Source organism: Macaca mulatta, chromosome X (genome assembly GCF_049350105.2).
Source record: "Macaca mulatta isolate MMU2019108-1 chromosome X, T2T-MMU8v2.0, whole genome shotgun sequence".
NCBI lineage: Eukaryota > Metazoa > Chordata > Mammalia > Primates > Cercopithecidae > Macaca > Macaca mulatta.
In genome coordinates, this window is record NC_133426.1 from 157,226,449 (window position 1) to 157,249,930 (window position 23,482).

A 23,482-nucleotide genomic window follows, 5' to 3' on the forward strand; every position below is an offset into this window, starting at 1 on the left:
CTCATAAATAGCTGGATTTCTTGGCCTTTCAAAGAAAAGAAAAACCAAACTCATGACATCTCTTCCTTTGCATTATTTTCTCCAACCTTCAATCTTTAAACTGCTCTTTTTCTCACCCTTTCATTCTTTCCAGGCAAGGGTCCTCAGATACTTTCTTTCCAAATAGGGCTGATACTTGTATTTGAAGTGGAATATTTCTTCCTTGCGTGGGACTGTCCTATGCGATGTAGGATATTTAGTATCCCTGGCCGTTTCTTCCTCTTATTGAATTCCAGCAACACCTGCCAGTCATCCAGGCACAGGCCCCACTAATTTCAGAACATCCCTTACAGATGTGACACTGAGGCTCCTACACTTTGAAAAACATTGCCTGAATCCCCAAAGAAGTGACTAGCTCAAGGTCATACCACCAGCTAGTGGCAAAGTGGAGATCAAGTCAAATCCCATTCATTCATTCATTCGCTCATTCATTCGCGAAGCTTTAATTCTTCGCTCTAGGGTGTGTCAGGAGAGTAGAGGGAATGAGGGCCTGAACCGAGGCAGAGAAGAGGGTAAGAAGAAAAGTATTATTCTTTGCCCACAAAACTACAATTTCTCACAAATTCTCTGCTCTTGCCAAATTTTGTTTTCCTCTTTTAGCCCGTCGGTTCCGCAATTTCGGGCGCAAATAAAGACTTTCTGGCATTTAGTGGAAAGAGCCTAGTTGAGCACGATCCGCAGAAGCGGAATCAGGTGCCTTTCGGGTGGGCAGCGGGATCCGAGGGCCAAATCCCGAGGTCTTGGCGAGGAAGCAGCTGCCCTCCGCCAGGCATCGAGGAGCGAGCTGCAGCCGCGTTTCTCTCGCGGCGCCGCAGCCGAACCGGGTAGAGGTGGTCTACCATCGTTCCTCCGTGGTGGGCCCGGAGGTGTTTCCCCGGGCAGGGGGAGGCCAGGGGCGCCCAGGCCGCGGTGCGGCGGGAGCAGAGGGCAGCGCAAAGGCGCTGGACTTCACCTTCCCACGCCAGAGGCCGAGGCCTCTGGGAATCGCAGGGCCACCTCTTCAAAGCCCTTGGCGATCCCAGCTCTGTCCGCGGAGGGGGCTGGCGAGGTGGGCGGGGCGGGCAGGCGAGACTAGGTCTTTCCCTGTTTGGCCTCCGTAGCCGGCGCCGGCGGGTCGTTCTGTTTGAATGAATGATCCCAGCAGCCGCGCCCAATGGGCGTCCGCGCCTGCTTAATATGCATGAGGCCCGCAGCCAATGGCCAGGCGAGGAGGCTGTTTTAAACGGCAGAGCCCGCTGGCCAATCAGGCGGCTCTCGTGGAGGCAGCTAGCGCGAGGCTGGGGAGCGCTGAGCCGCGCGTCGTGCCCTGCGCTGCCCAGACTAGCGAACAATACAGGTACGTCTCGCACCGCCCGCTCCCGCCGCCGCCGCCGCCGCCGCAGCGCCCGCACAACTTTCCGGCCCGCGCCGCCGCGAGCGCGCCCTGCCGCTGCCTCCCCCTGCCTCTACTCCCCGCTCCCTTCCCGCCCCCTCCACCTTCCCTCCTGCTAGGCGGCCGGGAAGGAAGAAGCAATTCAGGTGTTTCAACTTTTCCAACGCGTTCCCCAAGCTCCCTGCTTTCGGGGGTCGGTTCCCTCGGCGGGCGCCAGCCCGTGGCGACCCCAGGGGCCGCAGCCGGGAACCCAGGGCCCCCGAGGCCAGATGTTCGGGCAGCTGCGGCTGCGGCGGCGGGGCGAGCAGAGGGGCGGCTGCGGGCTCATGGGCTCGGGCGGCGCGCGTCCCGACGCTGGGCGGCGGCAGCGGGAAGGGGGCCGGGAGCTTCCCGGCCCGCGACGGACTCCGCTGGGGGGCGGGCGGCCGGTGCCCGCCGCGGCCGGGGGCCGCCGCGCGGGCAAACTTCGCTCCTGGGCTCGGCCCGGTGCCGCGCGGGCCCGCAGGCTACGCCGCTGGCTCTGCGTTAACATGGCCGTCGCGGAGCGCCCGGCGGCCCGGAGGGGCGCGGGCCGGCCGCCCCGCGCTCGCCTCCCGCCCGCCGGGCGCCGCCGCCGCCGCTAACATGGCTGGCACGGCGCTGGCCTCCGGCGAGGGCAGGGGAGGCGGGCGGAGCGGGCGGCGGGGCGCCCGGCGGGCTCAGGCCTCGGCCCCGGCGCCCGCGGCCAGGGGCGGGCGGCGCGGAGGGCCGGGGGCGCCGCCGCGGGCCCTGGAGCGGCCGAGCGTCATGGCTGCACGGGCGCCTTTGTTATCCCGAGGAGTGCGCCCCGCGCCGGGGGGCGGGGAGGTCCGGCCCGGGCCCCCGAGCCCCCGGGCGGCCCGGGCGGGGCGGGGCGGGGCGGGGTGGGGGCCGACGGGCGGGCGGCGGCGGCGGGGCCCGGGCCGCTTTGTTCGCCGCCGTCGCCGCCGCCCGCGCCGGCTGCGCGCGGATCAGCCATTTTAGCGAGTGGGACTCCGAGGTGCGGCGGACGCCGCCACCAGTGCCGCGGCTGCCGCCGGCCCGGCCGCACACCCCCCGCGCGCCACCACCGCCGCCGCCCCCGGCCCCGCGCGTTCCCCGGGGATGACAGCGGCGGATTTCAGGGGCACTTTCTTTCATCAGGAGGCTTTTGACAAAATGGAAGGTGAATTACGGGTGTCCCGGTGACCCGGCGCGGGGGCCGAGGCGGGCTGCCTGCTGCCGGCCGGGACTCCCCGGCTCCTGGTCCCGCCCCGCCCGGGCCGCCGCTGCGGGGCTCTGTTGGGCAGCCTCGCGGGCGGCTGCTGCCAAGGGGAGCGCTTTAGTTTTACATGATGACCTTGGGTGTGGGAAAAGGAAAAGATGGCGGGAAGCTGGGGGGTGGGACAGGGACGATGACATGCCGCAGCTGCATTTTTATTTGGAAACTTTGGAGAAAGTGTTCTGGGCTGGACCTGCTTTCTGGGTTACAGATGAGCACGACTAGCCCTTTTGATACACCCTCCCCCTTTAGATAGTGATGAAGTGATGAATTGAACTAATAATACGGGGATACCTGCTCACTTTCCAGATCTCCCGTGTTGTAAAGCCATTTTTTAATAAGCCAAAACGCATCAACAATAGTGACAATTTCAGATATCCCCTACATACAGTTCTCCTGCTTTGGTCTTGTGTTCAGCAGTGGTAAGAGTTGTTGTTTTTAATTGCGTAACAGCAGATGACCAGATAGTCTTCAGTCATAGATTTCAAGCTTCCATCACCCCCACCAAATGTGTCCTCTCTGTGCCCTTCCCACTTTGTGATTGTAGTTTCCAAAACGCAGCAGTTCTGTAAACGTAACGCTGAGTACCCTACTTGGGTCGGCTCCATTTGAAGAACTTGATCGCTCTTGAGAAGTAACTCGCAAACCAGCGCGCTTCGTGCTGGTCAAAAGTTAAATGACAAGCGACAGTGAAGCTGATTTCTTTCCCACTCTGGCTTCTGCCACTGGTGTCGGGCACTGGGGGAAGGGGACTTCCTAATAGCAAGTGTAGTTTTAATTTTGCTCTGCCTTTGGTACATCTTGTAGTTCTTGTCAATTCCTCCTTACTTTTCCTCATTGTATTTCTTTGTTTCTCTTCTGTCACAGTCAGGATGGCTAAAGGTGACCCGAAGAAACCAAAGGGCAAGATGTCTGCTTATGCCTTCTTTGTGCAGACGTGCAGAGAAGAACATAAGAAGAAAAACCCAGAGGTCCCTGTTAATTTTGCAGAATTTTCCAAGAAGTGCTCTGAGAGGTGGAAGGTATTTTTCTTTTGTACCCTTCAAACTAGTCTTAGTTGGGTTTCTCACTTTGGGGTTACTTACCTTCAGAGTTTCTCCCAGATGGCTGCTTGCTTCCTCTTTTACTTTTACTTAGAATCATTTTGCTTAAGAATTTTGTGTGTGTGCTTTTATTTTTTTAAGGCCCTGCACAGGTTTCAGGCCTTTACCTACCCCCTTTTGCAAGTGGTTCTAGCAACTGCCACTTAAATCACAAGAAACTGAATAGGTATATGTCACTGCATCGAGGGATTTAACGAGTCCTGTTCTTTGCAGACGATGTCCGGGAAAGAGAAATCTAAATTTGATGAAATGGCAAAGGCAGATAAAGTGCGCTATGATCGGGAAATGAAGGATTATGGACCAGCTAAGGGAGGCAAGAAGAAGAAGGATCCTAATGCTCCCAAAAGGCCACCGTAAGTGACTATAGGATTCAGGATAACAATTAATACCTTTTCTTCTGCTTGGAGGATTTGGTTTTTTGGTCGTCCTGTATTTCATTTCAAAATGAAATATTTTTTAAAAGATACTTAAAAGATGGCGATACCTCTGCAAACCATTCTGTACTTGGGCTTTACAATGCAGTGCCAGCGTTGTCTGTGGTTAAGGCTGAGGTGTTTGTGGGCTGTGCGTGCACATTCACAGTGGTTGTCTATTGGCCTTTCCATTGTGAAGGAGACACCCCAGTTTTGGTTGTCAGGGTCCTTGAAGTATGTTCTTTATGCCTTTCCCAGTAATTGAAGGACTGAGACAGTACTGTGTGTGTGTGTGTATATATATATATGCGTGTATATATACACGTATATATTATATATGCATATATACACACATACACACACACACACACATATATATATATGTATTTGAGATGCAGTTTCGCTCTTGTTGCTGAGGCTGGAGTGCAAGGTGTGATCTCGGCTCACTGCGACCTCTGCCTCCTGGGTTCAAGTGATTCTCCTGCCTCAGCCTCCCGAGTAGCTGGGATTACAGGCATGCACCACCATGCCCGGCTAATTTTTTAATATTTTTAGCAGAGACGGGGTTTCTCCATGTTGGTCAGGCTGGTCTGAAACTCCGAACCTCAGGTGATCCGCCCGCCTCGGCCTCCCAAAGTGCTGGAATTACAAGCGTGAGCCACTGCGCCTGGCCTAGCACCATATATTTTTCTAACCTTATACATTTGAGAACCTACAACTGTGTAGCATTGTATGTGGTATCATAGATTACTTCACTTTAGGGAGAAGTCATAGTGGTAGGAGGGAGTGCTACTCAGGAATGTGGGATTTCAACTTAAACTCACATTTTTGTGGTTTCTCATGTAATTTATGTAATTCTTCCAAGGTCTGGATTCTTCCTGTTCTGTTCAGAATTCCGTCCCAAGATCAAATCCACAAACCCCGGCATCTCTATTGGAGATGTGGCAAAAAAGCTGGGTGAGATGTGGAATAATTTAAATGACAGTGAAAAGCAGCCTTACATCACTAAGGCAGCAAAGCTGAAGGAGAAGTATGAGAAGGTAAGGTGGGGCTGGTAACCTGGACTGGTGAACAGGCAGTGGCTCTGGTATCAGTAGGTTGCAGGGCATGTTGCAGCTTTGCTGGCCTGAGTACTTAGCATAGCACTCAAGGGCCCATCCCCCTGCAAGGTAGCTATGGGTGCTGGTGTTCATGCTTTTTTTTTTTGACAGGTCTTTGTTTTGGGAACAACTTCAGGCTTGAAAAATTTTGCTTACTCTTTAAGAGAAAAAAAACCGATAACAGAGGATTTGATAGTGCTACTAATGTAACTTGAAGGACACTTGAACACCCATTACCTTTTAAATTCGAATGGCTAAGAACCGAATTCATATATGGAAACATACTTCAAATATATATGGCAGCAGCACTGTCTTAACTTGATTTCAATTCCTGTCCTCTTACCTGAGATGAAGACTGCATGTTTCTACTTTCTGTTAAAACAGCCGCATACTCATTTGAAATGTGTCCCTGTTCCTCTAGGATGTTGCTGACTATAAGTCAAAAGGAAAGTTTGATGGTGCAAAGGGTCCTGCTAAAGTTGCCCGGAAAAAGGTGGAAGAGGAAGATGAAGAAGAGGAGGAGGAAGAAGAAGAGGAGGAGGAGGAGGAGGAGGATGAATAAAGAAACTGTTTATCTGTCTCCTTGTGAATACTTAGAGTAGGGGAGCGCCGTAATTGACTCATCTCTTATTTGAGAAGTGTCTGTTGCCCTCATTAGGTTTAATTACAAAATTTGATCACGATCATATTGTAGTCTCTCAAAGTGCTCTAGAAATTGTCATTGGTTTACATGAAGTGGCCATGGGTGTCTGGAGCACCCTGAAACTGTATCAAAGTTGTACATATTTCCAAACATTTTTAAAATGAAAAGGCCCTCTTCGTGTTCTCCTCACTGTGCACTTTGCTGTGGGTGTGACAAGGCATTTAAAGATGCTTCTGGCTTTTGTTTTTTAATTTGTAAGGTGGTGTTAACTATGGTTATTGGCTAGAAATCCTGAGTTTTCAACTGTATATATCTATAGTTTGTAAAAAGAACAAAACAACCAAGACAAACTCTTGATGCTCCTTGCTCGGCGTTGAGGCTGTGGGGAAGATGCCTTTTGGAGGGGCTGTAGCTCAGGGCGTGCACTGTGAGGCTGGACCTGTTGACTCTGCAGGGGCATCCATTTAGCTTCAGGTTGTCTTGTTTCTGTATATAGTGACATAGCATTCTGCTGCCATCTTAGCTGTGGACAGAGAGGTCAGCTGGCATGAGAATTTTTTTTTTAAGTGCGGTAGTTTTTAAACTTTGTTTTTAAACAAACTGTAGAACTCTTCATTGTCAGCAAAGCAAAGAGCCACTGCATCAATGAAAGTTCAAGAACCTCCTGTACTTAAACATGATTTGCAACGTTCTGTTATTTTTTTTTGTATGTTTAGAATGCTGAAATGTTTTTGAAGTTAAATAAACAGTATTACATTTTTAAAACTGTTCTCTATTATAACAGTCAATTTCTGACTCAGCAGTGAACAAACCCCCTTTCCATTGTATTTGGAGACTGGCCTCCCTATAAATGTGGTAGCTTCTTTTATTACTCAGTGGCCAGCTCACTTAGGGCTGAGATGGAGAGGGCTACTTGAAGCTGCTGTGTGGTTTTGTTTGTGTCTGAGTGGCATTCAGATGAAGTCTGGAGGAGCTAAGAAAAGGACATAGGCAAGGGTCAGTAGCCTTCCAAGGTATAGGAAGGTGGGTGATTAGGACTAAGGCTATCTAGGTTTAACTGTTGTCCCACCTCTACCCCCTATTTTGTGGGGCCAAATGTATTGCTAAACAGCAATTTCAGAGTGTATGGTGTGTCAAAAATTCAGGCCTGATTTTTTTTTCTCGTTCACCCCTATTCCCCCCCCCCCCCCGCCCCGTGCTCCTGGCACATACCACATTATTTGTGGTGCCCAACATTTGGGATCTTGAGCCTGCTGCTGGTCTCCTGGATGCCAGTGAGGGTATGTGGGATGGGGTGGTGGGGTAGGGGACAGTATCCATTTTTTTGCTCCTACTTTACTCCTTCAAAACACCAAACACCCCAGGGAAGATTACAGGCTCCATCTTGGGCCACCTGAGCTATGGGGCAGGCTAATGGAATCAAACATTTCTAAGCACTAAATGTATCATGAAAAGTTGAATGGCCTACTCATAAAGTTTAGCTCATTCACTGGAAATGTAGATTGATGTTCAATGTTAAACTGGAAGAAGCTTGGTTTGTGTGTCAGTAGATATATTAGTGGGTAGTGTAACATTTTATCCAGGTTGGGGTGTGGGGAGATGGCCACAGTAGCAAGCGGTGACACTACCATTTTGAAGGCTGATATGTATATACATCATTACTTTCTGTAGCAATGAAAGATACAGTACTGTGTTGTGGGTGAGTGTTGCTATTGCCCAGCATTAATATTTGGGTGTGTATGTTTGAGGCTATGAGACACGCAGGAGTGTTTTTGTGGTATTAATTTTAAGAGAAAGCAGCTTTTTCTTAAAATTCACTGTTCAGAAACTTGCATGTCTGGAGGCGGTGTCCTCTCCACCCTGTCGGGTCCTGGATGAGTACAAGTTATGGTCATGGTCACAGCCTGATATCTATGTATTCATAGCCATTCCCTCTCCCATCAGAACTGTTTGTCCTGAATGTGTGCTCTAGTTCTAGAAAATGACCACTAATTTAAAAAACTCGGTTGTGAGGTTTGCCCAGAAGCGCTTGCTCCAGAATTGCCCCTCCTGCTTCAGCCATGTCCTTGTCACTTGGCATTCTAAGCTAAAGCTTTAGCTTCCCAATTCATGATGTGCTAGGCCAAGATTCGGGAGCTGTTGCCAGCCTCGTCAAATATGGAAGAGAAACCTGTAGTCAAAAGGGAGTGATTTGTTAAGTGGTGCCTGTCTATCTCGTATCTAGATGTACCAAGCAGGGAAGGGCAAAGGATGGAAAGGGGTAACTTTTGTGCTTCCAAAGTAGCTAAGCAGAAGTGGGGAAGCAGTTTGGCCAAATGATCTTTGATTAGGCAAACACTGAGTTTTAAAGAGGCCATCAAGTTGAGGCCACTTGGTCCATTAGCTGATGCAGCAAGATCACTACTCAACGTTTTCACACTGTCACAAGATTGCTCCTCTAATGGAATAATGCCCTAGTTTCTCTGAGATGCGGTAAGTGGTATGATGTTACCTAAGGCTTAGGCTTAGCTTGATTTCTGGGCCCACTATATGTGTTCTTAAGATGCCAACCTGTTGCTTTTTTTTTTTTTTTTCCTCCATTTAAAAGGATAGTACCTACTCCCTCTAACCACCTCACCCCATTCTTGAATGACGTTTTATCCTTCGGAAAGAACAAGGCTGTGATGTAGTGACTATTGTCTGTGTCTCTGTGTGTCTGTTCTTGTCACAAATGTATTTGGGGACGTTGGATGCATTCATTTTCTGTAATAAAGTTTCTTAATCGCTCTTCCCAAAAAGTAATCAGTGGGCTGTCTGCAATCTGTTTGAGATACTGAACCTCTGTACTTTTTGGTTGATTATCAAGGTTTTAGAAGTACAAACTTTGTGGTAACCATAGATCTGAACTGCTAACATTTAGTGGAATGATACCATCAAAATGACGCAAGTGTTAAGGACTCCAAAGCCCCAAGATCAACCTCCTGGCTGGAGGCATAAGGAGGAGTTGGCTCTGAAGCCCTGGACCAGGATAAATAGGCAATTTGCAGGATGCTGACGAGCTACTGTTTGATAAAGTGGTTGAGTACTTGTAATCAGCCAGCCCTGACCACCAGGGCTCCTCGAGGCCAAGGGTCTGAGCTTAGTTGGCTGACTCAGCCATGCCCAAGAAGGAGTTCTGGCTGAGAGCCATGGGGACTGCTTGCTGTTCTTGGCTCCCAGCTCAGTTTTCTGTGGAGCCCAAGGCTACATGGGAAGGAAAGGCCATTGAGCCAGCTTGGTAGCCCCAAGCTTCCCTTACTGCTTCAACCAGAGCAGCCTCCCCTGCTGTTTTATATGTGGGGCATCCTACGATTTCAGCTTTCAAAAGAAGCTGGAATACCATATCAATAAAAGGAAAAAGACACTTGATCATCTCAATAGACACAAAAACCTTGACAAACACTTTCATGATAAAAACAAGAGTAGAAGGGAACTTCCTCAACCTGATATAGGACGTTTAGGAAAACCCATGGGTTTATTCATCATTGTATTAGAAGTTCTAGCCAGGGCAATTAGGCAAGAGAAAAAGGGAAAGCATCCAGACTGAAATTGAGAAGACAAAGCTATGTCTATATGTAGATGATATGATCTTGTATACAGATAACCGTAAAGAATCTCCAAATAAAACTGCTAAAAAATGAATTCATCAGCTGCACTATACAAGATTAACATACAAAAACTAGTAGTGCTATATACCAGTCACGAACAATATGAAATTAAGAAAACAATTCTCTTAAATATCTACAATAACATCAGAAAGAATAAAATATTTAGGGATGAACAATATAAGTGCAAAACTTACATGGGGAAAAGTACAAAATATTAAGGAAATAGACATTCCACGTTCATGAATGGGAAGGGTTAATATTGTTGAGATGGCAATACTGAAATTGATCTAACGCAATCCTATCAGAATCCCAGCTGGCTTCCTCTAGTAGAAATCAGGCTGATTCTAAACGTCATATAGAAATTCAAGAGATGCAGGAGATACCCAGATCAATCTTGAAAACAGTTGGAGGATTCACATTTCTTGATTTCAAAACTACTTTATTAAATTTTTTTTTTTTTTGAGACAGAGTCTTGCTCTGTTGCCCAGGCTGTTGTGCAGTGGTACAATCACAGCTCATTGCAGCCTCAACCACCCAGGCTCAAGGGATCCTTCACCTCATCCTCCAAGGTAACTGGGACTACAAGTGTGCACCACTGCACCTGGCTAATTTATTTATTTATTTATTTTTAGAGATAGGGTCTCACTATGTTGCCCAGGCTGGTCACAAACTTCTGAACTCAATTGATCCTCCTGCCTTGACCTCCCAAAGTGTAGGGATTACAGCACACCTGTGAGCCACCACACCTGGCCTGATTTGAAAACTTGTAACAAAGCCAGGTGCGGTGGCTCACGCCTGTAATCCCAGCACTTTGGGAGGCCAAGGCAGGTGGGTCACTTAGGGTCAAGTGTTTGAGACCAGCCTGGCCAACATGATGAAACCCCATCTCTACTAAAAAAAAAAAAAAAAAAAAATTCCGGGCATAGTGGCGCGTGCCTGTAGTCCCAGCTACTCTGGCCAGAGGCCGAGGCAGGAGAATCACTTGAACCCAGGAAGCAGAGGTTGTGGTGAGCCAAGACTATGGCCACTGCACTCCAGCCTGGGCAACAGAGTGAGTGAGACTCTGTCTCAAAAAACAAAAACCAAAACTTACAATAAGGCTACAGTAATCAAGACGGTATAGTACCAGCATAAGGGCAGACATATAGGCCAATACAATTGTGAGTCCAGAAATGAACCCAGACATTTGTGGCCAACTGATTTTTCAATAGAGATAAAAATAACATTCAATGGGGGAAATAATTTTCAACAAATGATGTTGGGACAACTGGATATCCATGTGCAAAGGAATGAATTTTGACCCTTCCGTCACAGTGCATTCAAAAATCAATTCAAAATAGATTAAAGACCCAAATGTAAGAGCTACAACTATAAAATTCTTAGTAGGAAACATAAGTGTGAATTTCATGACCGTGGATTTGGCAATGGTTTCTTAGGACACCAAAAGCACATGCAACTAAAGAAAACAATAGATAAGTTGAACTTCATTAAAATTAAAACAAAAACTTTTGTGCTTCAAACAGTACCACCAGGAAAGTGAAAAGACAACCTTTACAAAATGGGGGAAAATATTTGCACATCGTATATCCTATAGGGATCTAATATTCAAAATATATAAGGAACTATTACAACTCAGCAATAAAAAGACAACCCAATTTAAAAAATGAGCAAAATATCTTAACAGATATTTCTCAAAAAAAGATGTATAAATGGCCAATAAACACATGAAAAGATCCTCAGCATCATTAGTCATCAAGAAATTTAAATCAAGACTATAATAAGATACCGCTGAACACCCACTAGGATGGTTATAATAATGATAAAAAAGGGAGCTCTTTCCTTTCGCTGCTGCGACTACAGCCATGAGTATGCTCAGGCTTCAGAAGAGGCTCCCCTGTAGTGTCCTCCACTGTGGCAAGAAGAAGGTCTGGTTAGACCCCAATAAGACCAATGAAATCGCCAATGCCAACTTCCATTAGCAGATCCGGAAACTGATCAAAGATGGGCTGATCATCTCCAAGCCTGTGACGGTCCATTCCCGGGCTTGATGCCAGAAAAACACCTTGGCAGAAAAACACCTGCCCTTGGAAGGGCAGGCACATAGGCATAGATAAGCAAAAGGGTACAGCCAATGCCCGAATGCCAGAGAAGGCCATGTGGATGAAGAGAATGAGGATTCTGGGCTGGCTGCTCAGAAGATACCGTGAATCTAAGAAGATTGATCACTACATGTATCACAGCCTGTACCTGAAGGTGCAGGGGAATGTGTTCACAAACAGGTGGATTCTCATGGAACACAGCCACAAGCTGAAGGCAGACAAGGCCCACAAGAAGCTCCTGGCTGACCAGGCTGAGGCCCGCAGGCCTAAGACTAGGAAGCACGCAAGTGCAGTGAAGGCGCCTCCAGGCCAAGAAGGAGGAGATCATCGAGACTTTGTCCAAGGAGGAAGACACCAAGAAATAAAAGCTCCCCTTTTGTCTGTTCATACTGACCTCCGTGATTACATAGATCAGCCATTAAAATAAAACAAGCCTTTATCTGCTTGCCAAAAAAAAAAAAAAAAAGATAAAAAAGGAAAATAACTAGTATTGGTGAGGATGTAGAGAAATTACAGTCCTGGTACATTGGAGGTGGGAATGTAAAATGGTGCAATCGCTATGGGAAACAGCTTGGAGATTTCTCAATAAGTTAAACATAGAATTACCATATGACTCATCAGGTCCACTCCTAGGTATACATCCAAAATAACTGAAAGCAGGTATTCGAACAAATACTTGTACATGAATATCATGTACATTATTATTATTATTATTATTATTATTATTATTATTATTTGAGACGGAGTCTCACTCTGTCACCCAGGCTGGAATGCAATGGCGTGATCTTGGCTCACCGCAACCTCCACCTTCCAGGTTCAAGCGATTCTCCTGCCTCAGCCTCCTGAGTTGCTGGGATTACAAACGCGTGCCACCACACCTGGCTAATTTTTGTATCTTTAGTAGAGACAGGGTTTCACCATGTTGGTCAGGCTGGTCTTGAACTCCTGACCTCACGTGATCCGCCCGCCTTGGCCTCCCAAAGTGCTGGGATTACAGACGTGAGCCACCGCGTCTGGCCTCATGTACATAATTTTTTTTTTTTTTTTTTTGACAGAGTCTTGCTCTGTTGCCCAGGCTGGAGTGCAGTGGCGCGATCTCAGCTCACTGCAACCTCTGCCTCCGGGTTCACACCATTCTCCTGCCTCAGCCTCCCGGGTAGCTGGGACTACAGGCGCCTGCCACCACGCCAGGCTAATTTTTTGTATTTTTAGTAGAGACGGGGTTTCACCATGTTAGCCAGGATGGTCTCAATCTCCTGACCTCGTGATCTGCCCGCCTCAGCCTCCCAAAATGTTGGGATTACAGGCGTGAGCCACCGCACCTGGCTCATGTACATAATTCTTAATAGCCAAAAAGTGGAAACAACCCAAATGTCCATCAAATGATGAGTGGATAAAATGTGGTATATCCATATGAAGAAATATTGTTCAGCCATAAAAAGGAATGAAGTATTGATACATGCTACAGCATAGATGAACTTTGAAATAATTATGCTAAAGAAGCCACTCACAAAAAATTACATATTGCATGATTCCATTTATATGAAATGTCCATAATAGGTACCTCTATACAGAAAGAAAATAGGCCGGGCGCAGTGGCTCACACCTGTAATCCCAGCACTTTGGGAGGCAGAGGTGGGCAGTGAAACCCCATCTCTACTAAAAATACAAAAATTAGCTAGATGTGGTGGCGTGTGCCTGTAGTCTCAGCTACTCGGGAGGCTGAGGCAGGAGAATTGCTTGAACCTGGGAGGCGGAGGTTGCAATGAGCCAAGATTGAGCCACTGCACTCCAGCCTAGTGACAGAGCGAGACTGTCTCAAAAAAAAAAAAAAAAAAAAAAAACAGATTAGTGGTTACCTAGGGCTTGGAGTTATTGGGGGGAAATGGAGAGTGAATTGGGGGGAAATGGAGAGTGACTGCTAATAGGTACAGAGATTTTTGGTGGATAATAAAATGTTCCATAATTAGTGGTAATGGTTTACAACTCTGAAGTTTCTAAAAATTTTACATTTTTAAATTAAATTAAGTTTTTTTTTTTTTTTTTTTTTTTTTGATGTGGGGTCTTGCTCTGTCACCCAGGCTGGAGTTCAGTGGCATGATCTTGGCTCACTGCAACCCCCACCTCCCGAGTTCAAGCTCTTTTCCTGCCTCAGCCTTCCAAGTAGCTGGGACTACAGGCATGTACCACATTGCCTGGCTAATTTTTGTATTTTTAGTAGAGACGGGGTTTCACCATGTTAACCATGCTGGTCTCGAAGTCCTGACCTCAAGTGATCCGCCCACCTCGGCCTCCCAAAGTGCTAGGATTACAGACATGAGCCACCACACCCAGCCTTATTTATTTATTTATTTATTTATTTATTTATTTATTTATTTGAGATAGAGTCTCACTCTCTCTCCTAGTCTGGAGTGCAGTGGTTTGATCTTGGCTCACTGCAACCTCTGCCTGCCGAGTTCAAGTGATTCTGCTGCCTCAGCCTCCCATGTGTCTGGGATTACAGGCACCCGCCACCATGACCAGCTAATTTTTGTAGTTTTAGTAGTGACAGTGTTTTACCATATTGGCCAGGCTGGTCTCAAACTCCTGACCTCAAGTGATCCACCTGCCTTGGCCTCCCAGAATGCTGAGATTACAGGCATGAGTCACCGAGTCTGGCCTAACAATTGTACACTTTAAATGGGTGAATTTTATGGAATGTGAATTATGTGTTGCCTTGTTAAAAAAAAAAAAAATTATGGAGATGGAGACCTGACCCTAGTGTAAGGGGATGGGGAGAGTAGATCTAGAGTGGAGACACCACTTTTAGGAGGTATGATCATGAAGGGGGTGGAAGAGAGAGAGAGAGGGAGGGGAAGCACCGTACGGGGTGAGGAGCAGAAGCAGGGTGGCTTGTTTGCTTGTTCTTGTTTTTGTGTTTGTTTCTGAGAAAGTATCTTGCTGTCACTTAGGCTGGAGTACATGGCACAATCACAGGTTACTGCAGCCTCAGCCTCCTGGGCTCAGGAGATCCTCCCACCTCAGCCTCCTGAGTAGCTAGGATTAGACGCATGAACCATCATGCCTGGCTAATTTTTTTACTTTTTTGTAGAGATGGGGTCTTACTATGTTGCCTAGGCTGGTCATGAACTCCTAGGCTCAAATGGTCCTCCTGTCTTGGCCTCCGGAAGTGCTGGGGTTGATGGCCTGGTTTTGTTTCAAGATGGCCGAGACTTTAGGAGTTGTGATCAGTGAGGACATTACCTGTACGTTGCCAGGCCAGGCCTCTTCCTTGAACTCCAGACCCAGAAATCCAATTGCCTCTTTGACATACCACCTGGATGGCCCATTGGCACCTCTAACGCCACATGTTTAAACCGAAGCTCATCATCTACATCTTTTTCCAAATGTTTTCTTCACCCCAGCCTGGCTCTTCCTTTTCTCATCCTTCATAGTCAGTTCCCAAACCCTGCCAATTGTGTTTCCTAAAATATCATGCATCTACCCCTCTCATTCATGCTGTCAGTGTAGGTGAATCCCTCATCTGTAAATTCTCCCATGCTTTCTTTCTTTTCTTTTCTTTCTTTCTTTCTTTCTTTCTTTCTTTCTTTCTTTCTTTCTTTCTTTCTCTTTCTCTCTTTCTCTCTTTCTTTCTTTCCTTCCTTCCTTCCTTCCTTCCTTCCTCCCTCCCTCCCTCCCTCCCTTCCTCCCTCTCTCCCTCCCTTCCTCCCTCTCTCTTTCTTTCTTTCTTTTTCTTTCTTTCTTTCTCTCTCTCTTTTCTTTCTTTCTCTCTTTCTTTCTTTCTTTCTTTCTTTCTTTCTTTCTTTCTTTCTTTCTTTCTTTCTTTCTTTGAGATGGAGTCTTCTTCTGTCACGAGGCTGGAGTGCAGTGGTGTGATCTCGGCTCACTGCAGCCTCTGCCTCCCGGGTTCAAGCTATTCTCCTACCTCAGCCTCCTGAGTAGCTGGGATTACAGGCACCCGCCACCATGCCCGGCTAATTTTTGTATTTTTAGTAGAGATGAGGTTTCACCATGTTGGCCAGGCTGTTCTGAAACTCCTGACCTCAGGTGATCTGCCCGCCTCGACCTCCCAAACTGCTGGGATTACAGGTGTGAGCCATTGCGCCCAGCCAGGCTCCCATGCTTTCTTATTTATTTATTATTTTCTTTTTCATTACTTCTTCTTCTTTTTTTTTGCCCCGTCTTATGTTTTCTTAGGGATAGACTAGAACTTGCATTTTCAGGCTTTTATCCTCCGTGGGAATCTCTGGCTTAGATGCATGCCTTGGTGACACCTGTTATGGTGCCATCTTACCAGGATGTCACAACTAGAGACATACTATAGCTCAGGTCCTTACTGTCTTTTGTCCAGATGAATATAACAGCTTCCCAAATGATTTCACTGTTTCCCCTTTCACTAGTCTATTCCCAGAACTAGTATAGCTACTGACAGTTGGTGCTCAAGAAATATTTATTGAATAGGTGATTAAATGAGTGAATAAATAGGGACAGATCAGGGGAAAGAAAGTTCAGCAGTTATAGACCATGCAGGGCATTATAGGCCATCTTAGGAATTTTGAACTTTCCTATGATCAACGGAAAGCATTTATTTAAGAATTGTCATATGGGGGGATGTGAGGAGTGGTGGATAGTGATGTGATCAGTTATGTATTGTAGTTAAATTACTCTGGTAGCTGTGAGGATAATTGATTAGAAGACATGGGGAGGGGCAAGAGTGGAAGCAGGCTGTCAGGATAAGCCCACTGCTACAAAGAACAATCCTCATTCTAAGTGACTTAAAGCAATAAAAGGTTTACTTCTCACTGATGTTACAGTCCAATAGGAAATTTGGCAGGCAACCTTTTACAATGTGATTTAGGGATCCCAGCTCCTTCCATTTTGTTGTGCCACCATCTTCAACCCATGTCCTTCGTGCCACTGTAGAATGGGTTTTAGGGCCAGCCCCAGAAATGTCATTATATCACTCTTGCCCACATCCCATGGTCCCCAACTGAATTGCAAGAGCCGTTTGGAGATGTGGTCATTCTGTGTGCTTAGGGAGAGAATGAAATGGATTTGTGAACACATAGCGTTGTTTCTGCCATTCAGGGAGATGGGACTGGGGTATTTGTGGGAATCTAGATGAGCGATGCTGGGGCTCGTGTAAGAATGGCAACGTTGAGGTTATAGAAAAGTAGACAGATTCAAGAGATACGAGGCTTATTCATCCCACATAACTGCAACTTACCCACCCCCCACCCCCCACCCCCGGCTTCTGGTAGCCACCATTCTATTATCTGTTTCTATGTATTTAAAAAAAAAATACTCCATATATAAGTGGGATCATGCGGTATTTGCCTTTCTGTGCCCAGCTTATTTCACTTAACATAATGCCCTCCAATTTCATTCATATTGTTGCAAAGGACAGAATTTTCTTTTTTTAAAAGACTGGATAATATTCCATTGTGTATATTTACCACATTGTTTTTTTTTTGAGATGGAGTCTCTCTCTGTCACCCAAAGTGCTGGGATTACAGGCGTGAGCCACTGCACCCAGCATATTTTCTTTATCCATTCATTGATCAAGGGACACTTAGGCTGATTCCATATCTTGGTTATTGTGAATACTGCTGCAATGAACATGGGAGTGCAGGCATCCCTACCAGGTACTGACTTATTTCCCTTGGGTATATGCCTAGAAGTGGGATTGCTGAGTTATGTAATAGCTGTATTTTTAATTTTTTGAGGAAGCGCCATGCCGTTTTCCATCCATCACTGCTGTGCCAATTTACATTCCCATGAACAATGTACAAGGGTTCCCTTTCTCCACCCTTGCCAATACTTGTTTCTTGTTCTTTTTGAAAATAGCGATCCTAAGAATTTCGAGGTGATATCTCATTGAGGTTGCAAAGGTTCCCATTTCTCCACGCTCTTCCCAATACTTGTTATCTCTTGTCTTTTTGATAATAGCTATCCTAACAGGTGTGAGGTGATAGGTTGCATTGTGTAGGATGAATATGTCTAGAGAGCAGCTAACGTACAATAAAGGACTATAGTTAATAATATTGTATTATTTACTGGAATTTTGTCAAAAGAGCAGATTTTAGGTGTTCTTACCAGGAAAAAAAGTTAACTATATGAGATGATGGATACGTTAATTGGCTTAAGTGTAGGTGATCATTTAACTAAGTATATGTGTATCAGAACATCATGTTGTGTACCTTAAATATGTACAATAATAATAAAATTTTAAAAAAGTTATTCACACTGCAGAAAGAAAAAAAGGCAAGAGAGCATTTAGGAAATAAGGATTGCTAGAACTTGGTGGGGGATTGGATGTGGGGGATTAGGAAGAAGGAGAAGTTAAAAATGAGTCCAGGCCAGGCACGGTGGCTAACACCTGTAATCCCAGCACTTTGGGAGGCCGAGGTGGGTGGATCACCTGAGGTTGGGAGTTCGAGACCAGCCTGACCAACATAGAGAAACCCCCATCTCTAGTAAAAATACAAAATTAGCTGGGCGTGGTGGTGCATGCCTGTAGTCCCAGCTACTCTGCAGGTTGAGGCAGGGGAATTGCTTGAACCTGGGAGGCGGAGGTTGTGGTGAGCCGATATGGAGCCATTGCACTCCAGCCTGAGCAACAAGAGCAAAACTCTGTCTCAAAAAGAAAAAAAAAAAAGAGTCTAGTTTTCTCACCTGTAGAGTCTTTCAAAAAGATAAAGCCCTGGCAGGGCACTGTGGCTCACACCTGTAATCCCAGCACTTTGGAAGGCTGAGGGGGGAGGATTGCTTGAGCACAGGAGTTTGAGACCAGCCTGGGCAACATAGCAAGACCCCATCTCTACAAAAAATACAAAAAACAAAACAAACAAACAAAAATAGTTGGGCATGGTGGCATGCGCCTATGGTCCCAGCTACTTGGGAGACTGGGGTGAGAGAATGACTTGAGCCCAGGAGATCAAGACTGCAGTGAGCTATGATCGCACCACTGTGCTCGAGCCTGGGTGACAGAGTGAGACTCTTTCTTTTTTTTTTTTTTTTTTTTTTGAGACAGAGTCTCGCTCTGTCCCCCTGGCTGGAGTGCAGTGGCGCGATCTCCACTCACTGCAAGCTCCGCCTCCTGGGATCATGCCATTCTCCTGCCTCAGCCTCCTGAGTAGCTGGGACTACAGGCGCCCGCCACCGCGCCCGGCTAATTTTTTGTATTTTTAGTAGAGACGAGGTTTCACTGTGTTAGCCAGGATGGTCTCGATCTCCTGACCTTGTGATCCGCCCGCCTCGGCCTCCCAAAGTGCTGGGATTACAGGCGTGAGCCACTGTGCCCGGCCGAGACTCTTTCTTAAACAAAACAAAACAAAACAAAAAAACGGAAAAAGAAAAAAGAGCCAAGAGGAGAAGGTTTGAGAGGGGATCATCTCCAGGCTGCGCAGTGTTCAGAAAAAGTAGCAGGTCCAAGTTCACACTTCTCCAGAGGGAAAGGTTTGTAACTTGGAATCACAGACCATTTGTGCTGTCAGTCTAAGCAGATCTCCCTTTCCCTCTTAAGACTTGATTTGAATGTGCATTTTCAGGCTATTTCCCACGAGTTTCCCTCTAGGGAAATCTCCTGCTTCTACATCCTGGTATGATCCGTCTGCTATGGTACAATCTTATGAGGGTGTCAGAGCTAGAAATTTCCATGTAGGGAAATTAAATCCCTTGGGCTAGAAGGGGGATTCCCCCTTCCACACTCACACTTTTGTTTCTAAACTGGGAGCATTTGTGGAAAAGCTCAAATAACCATTCTGTTATTGGCCCCGGGCCCCAGTTGGTTTTGTCAGTCCACATAGGAAATATGAGATGCACATTTGTCTAGGCTGCGTATTTTGTTCCAGGCCTGTGGTGAGTTTTTGTTTGAAAAGTCTTTTGGAAGCATGTCAGCGGCGATACTGTGGCAATGTTGAATACAAAATTTGACAGTTCCCATTGCAAGATGTGTAGAACATATGATGCTTTTGTCCTCTCTCCAAACCCTCACTAGTTTACATGAAAAAGGGCTGATATTTCAGTGATGAAACATTAGCAGAAGGCTGAAATATGTCACTTAAAAATACTGGGCTAGCCATGATTTTTTTTAATCCTTTTTTGCTGTAGCTGCTTTTAATTTCTATGTCAATAACTCTCTTCTGCATATATTTAATTTATTAAATAAAAGAAGCTGATTGAGGAGCATAATCCCCAAAGCGTCGACCTCAATTTAGATATTGAAGATCATCCTAAGACTAAGAGGCCCCACAGGATTGTAGAATAAACATCAAGTAGCACAGTGCCTATAAAGCAGGAAGAGCAAGAATATGGATTCCCCTTCCTCATGCTGCTCGTACCGCAAACTCCCAATTCCAGGAATGAGAACGTCTGGGTTCTACAGAGGTTAAGTGACTTGTCTAAGGTTACACAGATAGCTGGGAGTAGAGCTAGGATTCAAACTGATACCCATTGACTCCAAAGCCTGTGAACGATGTCTATAGAGTACACACTACGTGCCAAGCCTCCCACTGGAAGCTAAGGATATGGAAATCGTGGCATTGTGTCATGATCCTGGCCCTCAAGGAATTCATAGACTGCTGCAGTGAAATAGGCAATTAAAACACAGTGTGATAATTGTGCTGATAGAAGTCAGCCAAGGCTGGGTGCAGTGGCTCACGCCTGTAATCCCAGCAGTTTGGGAGACTGAGGTGGGCGGATCATGAGGTCAGGAGTTCGAGATTAGCCTGGCCAACATGGTGAAACCCCGTCTCTACGAAAAATACAAAAATTAGCCAGGCGTGGTGGCAGGCACCTGTAATCCCAGCTACTCAGGAGGCTGAGGCAGGAGAATCACTTGAACCTGGGAGGCGGAAGTTGCAGTGAGCTGAGATTGTGTCATTGCACTCCAGCCTGGGCAACAAGAGCGAAACTCTGTCTCAAACAAACAAACAAACAAACAAAAAGTCAGCCAAGGCTCCTAGATAGTAACTAGATAGTAAGGAAGTGGAACAATTTATGCAGTGCCCCATTAGGGAAGTCTTCCTGGAGGAGGAGATGCCTGAGCTATTTGTTAAAGGTAGAAGGGTTAGCCAAATGAAGAACAATGGGAAGAGCACACACAAAGACATAGGAGAAACACAGTGTTTACCGGGAAAGTCCAAGTAGTTTCCTTTCTTGGGAACTATATTAGTTATTTATTGCTGCGTGACAAATTACTCCACATTTTAGTGACTTAAAATAATATTTATTATCTTACAGCTGTGTGTGTGTCAGGAATCCATTGCTTAGCTTAGACCTTGGTTTGAGGTCTTCACAAGACTGTAATCAAGGTATTGGCCAGGGTTGCTGTCATCTCAAAGCTTGACTGGAGGAGGATTGCTTCAAGCTCACTCACATGATTCTAGGCAGCGTTCAGTTTCTTTCTTTCTTTCTTTCTTTCTTTCTTTCTTTCTTTCTTTCTTTCTTTCTTTCTTTCTCTCTTTCTCTCTTTCTCTCTTTCTCTCTTTTCTTTTCTTTCTTTCTTTCTTTCTTTCTTTCTCTCTTTCCTTTCTTTCTCTATCTTTCTCCCTTCCTTCCTTCCTTCTTTTCTTTCTTTCTCTCTCTCTTTCTTTCTTTCTTTCTTTCTTTCTTTCTTTCTTTCTTTCTTTCTTTCTTTCTTTCTTTCTTTCTTTCTTTCTTTTTCTTTCTTTCCCTCCTTCCTTCCTTCTTCCCTTCCCTTCCTTTCCGTCTCTCTTGCTTGCTTTTTCTTTTATTTTCTTTGAGACAGAATCTCGAACTGTCACCCAGGCTGGAGTGCAGTGGTGTGATCTCAGCTCACTGCAAGCTCCGCCTCCCAGGTTCACACCATTCTCCTGCCTCAGCCTCCCGAGTAGCTGGAACTACAGGTGCCTGCCACCACACCAGGCTAATTTTTTTTCCTTTTGTATTTTTAGTAGAGACAGGGTTTCACCGTGTTAGCCAGGATAGTCTCGATCTCCTGACCTCGTGATCTGCCCACCTCAGCCTCCCAAAGTGCATGGATTGCAGGCGTGAGCCACTGCGCCCGGCCTTCTTACTTTCTTTTCTTTCTTTGTCTTTCTTCTTTCTTCCTTTCTTTCTTTTTCTTTTCTTTTTTTTTTTTTTCTTTTGAGACAGAGTCTCACTCTATCACCCAGGCTGGAGTGCAATGGCATGATCTCAGCTCACTGCAACCTCTACCTCCCCAGTTAAAGTGATTCTCCTGCTTCAGCCTCCAAGTAGCTGGGATTACAGGCGTGCACCACCTCGCCCAGCTAATTTTTGTATTTTTAGTAGAGACGGGGTTTCACCATGTTGTCCAGGCTGGTCTCGAACTCCTGACCTCAGGTGATCTGCCAGTCTTGGCCTCCCACAGCGCTGGGATAACAGGCGTGAGCCACCATGCTCAGCCTCTTTTATTTTGCAACAGGGTCTCTCTCTGTTGTTCAGCCTGGAGTGCAGTGGTGCAATCACGGCTCACTGCAGCCTCAACCTCCGGGCTCAAGAGATCCTCCTGCCTCAGTCTCCTGAGGAGCTGGGATCACAGGACCAGGTCAACACAACTGGCTAATTTATTTTTTATTTTTGTAGAGACAGGGTCTCGCCATGTTGCCCAGGCTGATCTTGAACTCCTGGGCTCAAACAATCCTCTTACTTTGGCCTCCCCAAATGCTGGAATTATAGGGGTGAGCCACCATGCCTGGCCCAGTTTCTTTTTCTTTATTGTTATTTTCTCATTGTTGATTATTTTATTTTTCATTTTAGATTCAGGAGGTAGATGTACAGATACAGTGTTCAGTTTCTTGCTGTTGATTGGATGCTGTCCTCAGTTCCTTGTCACTTGGGCCCCTCTGTAGGGCATCTCACAACATGGCAGTTTGATTCAGCCAGAAGGATCAAGTGAGAAGATCTAGAGAGTGTGTGTGAGCAAGATGGAAGTCACAGTCTCTTTGGAACCTAATCTCAGAAGTGAAATCTGATCACCTTTGCCGTATTCTATTCATTAGAAGCAAGTTACTAGGTCCAGTCCTCACTCAAGGAGAGAATACTACACAAAGGCATAAACATCAGAAGGTGGGGTAATTGGAAGCCATGTCAGAAGCTGCCACCTGGCCTGCAATGATTCACATTCCTTCCACAAGCAAAATACATTCAGTTCTCCAAAGATCTCTAGAACTCTCATCCCATTACAGCATTGGCTCCAAGTCCAGAATCTCATTATCTAATCAGGTCCAGGTGTGGATGAAGCTTCTTGGCTATAGTTCCTTAATTACAGCACTTGGAGTACAGTCCTTCTCCATCTACAGACAAGTTATTTCTGTCTATTTCCCAATATACAATGGTCATATAGGTTGGGATAACCACTATAGACATTCCCGTTCAAAATGAAGGGAAAACGGGAGGCACAAAAGAGTCATTGATCCATAGCAATTCTGAAATTCAGCCAGGTAAATAATGGGAGTTCCTTGCTTATGTTTCAAGGCCTAGAAATAATTCTCCATGCTTTTATTTAGGTTGTACCGATTTTTTTGTTTTTGTTTTTCAGATAGAGTCTTGCTCTGTCGCCCAGGCTGCAATGCAGCGATGTGATCTCAGCTCACTGCAACCTCTGCCTCCTGGGTTTAAGTGATTCTCCTGTCTCAGCTTCCCAAGTAGCTGGGACTACAGGCATGCACCACCACACCCGGCTAATTTTTGTATTTTTAGTAGAGAGGGGGTTTTACCATGTTGGCCATGCCGGTCTCGAATTCCTGACCTTGTGATCCACTTACCTCAGCCTCCCAAAATGCTGGGATTACAGGCGTGAGCCACCGTGCCCAGTGATTG

The 23,482-nt window shown here is 46.3% G+C and overlaps 1 protein-coding gene and 1 pseudogene across 3 annotated transcripts; both read left to right on the forward strand.

The window, feature by feature from the left end:
• The first annotated feature begins 1,333 nt into the window (after positions 1 to 1,333).
• On the forward strand, positions 1,334 to 8,726 carry HMGB3 (high mobility group box 3). 3 transcript variants are annotated; one of them, XM_001091441.5, is made up of 5 exons: positions 1,334 to 1,557; positions 3,558 to 3,712; positions 4,007 to 4,146; positions 5,072 to 5,246; positions 5,728 to 8,726. In XM_001091441.5, the coding sequence occupies exons 2-5, from the start codon at positions 3,563 to 3,565 to the stop codon at positions 5,866 to 5,868; spliced, it is 606 nt and encodes a 201-aa protein (XP_001091441.1). In that variant the 5' UTR covers positions 1,334 to 1,557; positions 3,558 to 3,562; the 3' UTR covers positions 5,869 to 8,726. The 3 variants fall into 3 exon arrangements, with proteins under 3 accessions (XP_001091441.1, XP_001091672.1, XP_014983902.3); XM_001091672.5 differs by having other exon boundaries at positions 1,334 to 1,375; XM_015128416.3 differs by lacking the exon at positions 1,334 to 1,557 and adding an exon at positions 2,304 to 2,594.
• A 2,679-nt stretch (positions 8,727 to 11,405) lies between these two features.
• Positions 11,406 to 12,039, forward strand: LOC703709 (large ribosomal subunit protein eL19 pseudogene; annotated as a pseudogene).
• The last annotated feature ends 11,443 nt before the right edge of the window (positions 12,040 to 23,482 follow it).

Excerpts from the sequence above, each read along its gene's own strand:
- HMGB3 (XM_015128416.3), top strand. The coding sequence starts at position 2,534 with ATGACAGCGGCGGATTTCAGGGGCACTTTCTTTCATCAGGAGGCTTTT. Across the intron at positions 2,595-3,557 it reads GGCTTTTGACAAAATGGAAG|TCAGGATGGCTAAAGGTGAC; the intron begins GTGAATTACGGG and ends CTTCTGTCACAG. Across the intron at positions 3,713-4,006 it reads AGTGCTCTGAGAGGTGGAAG|ACGATGTCCGGGAAAGAGAA; the intron begins GTATTTTTCTTT and ends TGTTCTTTGCAG.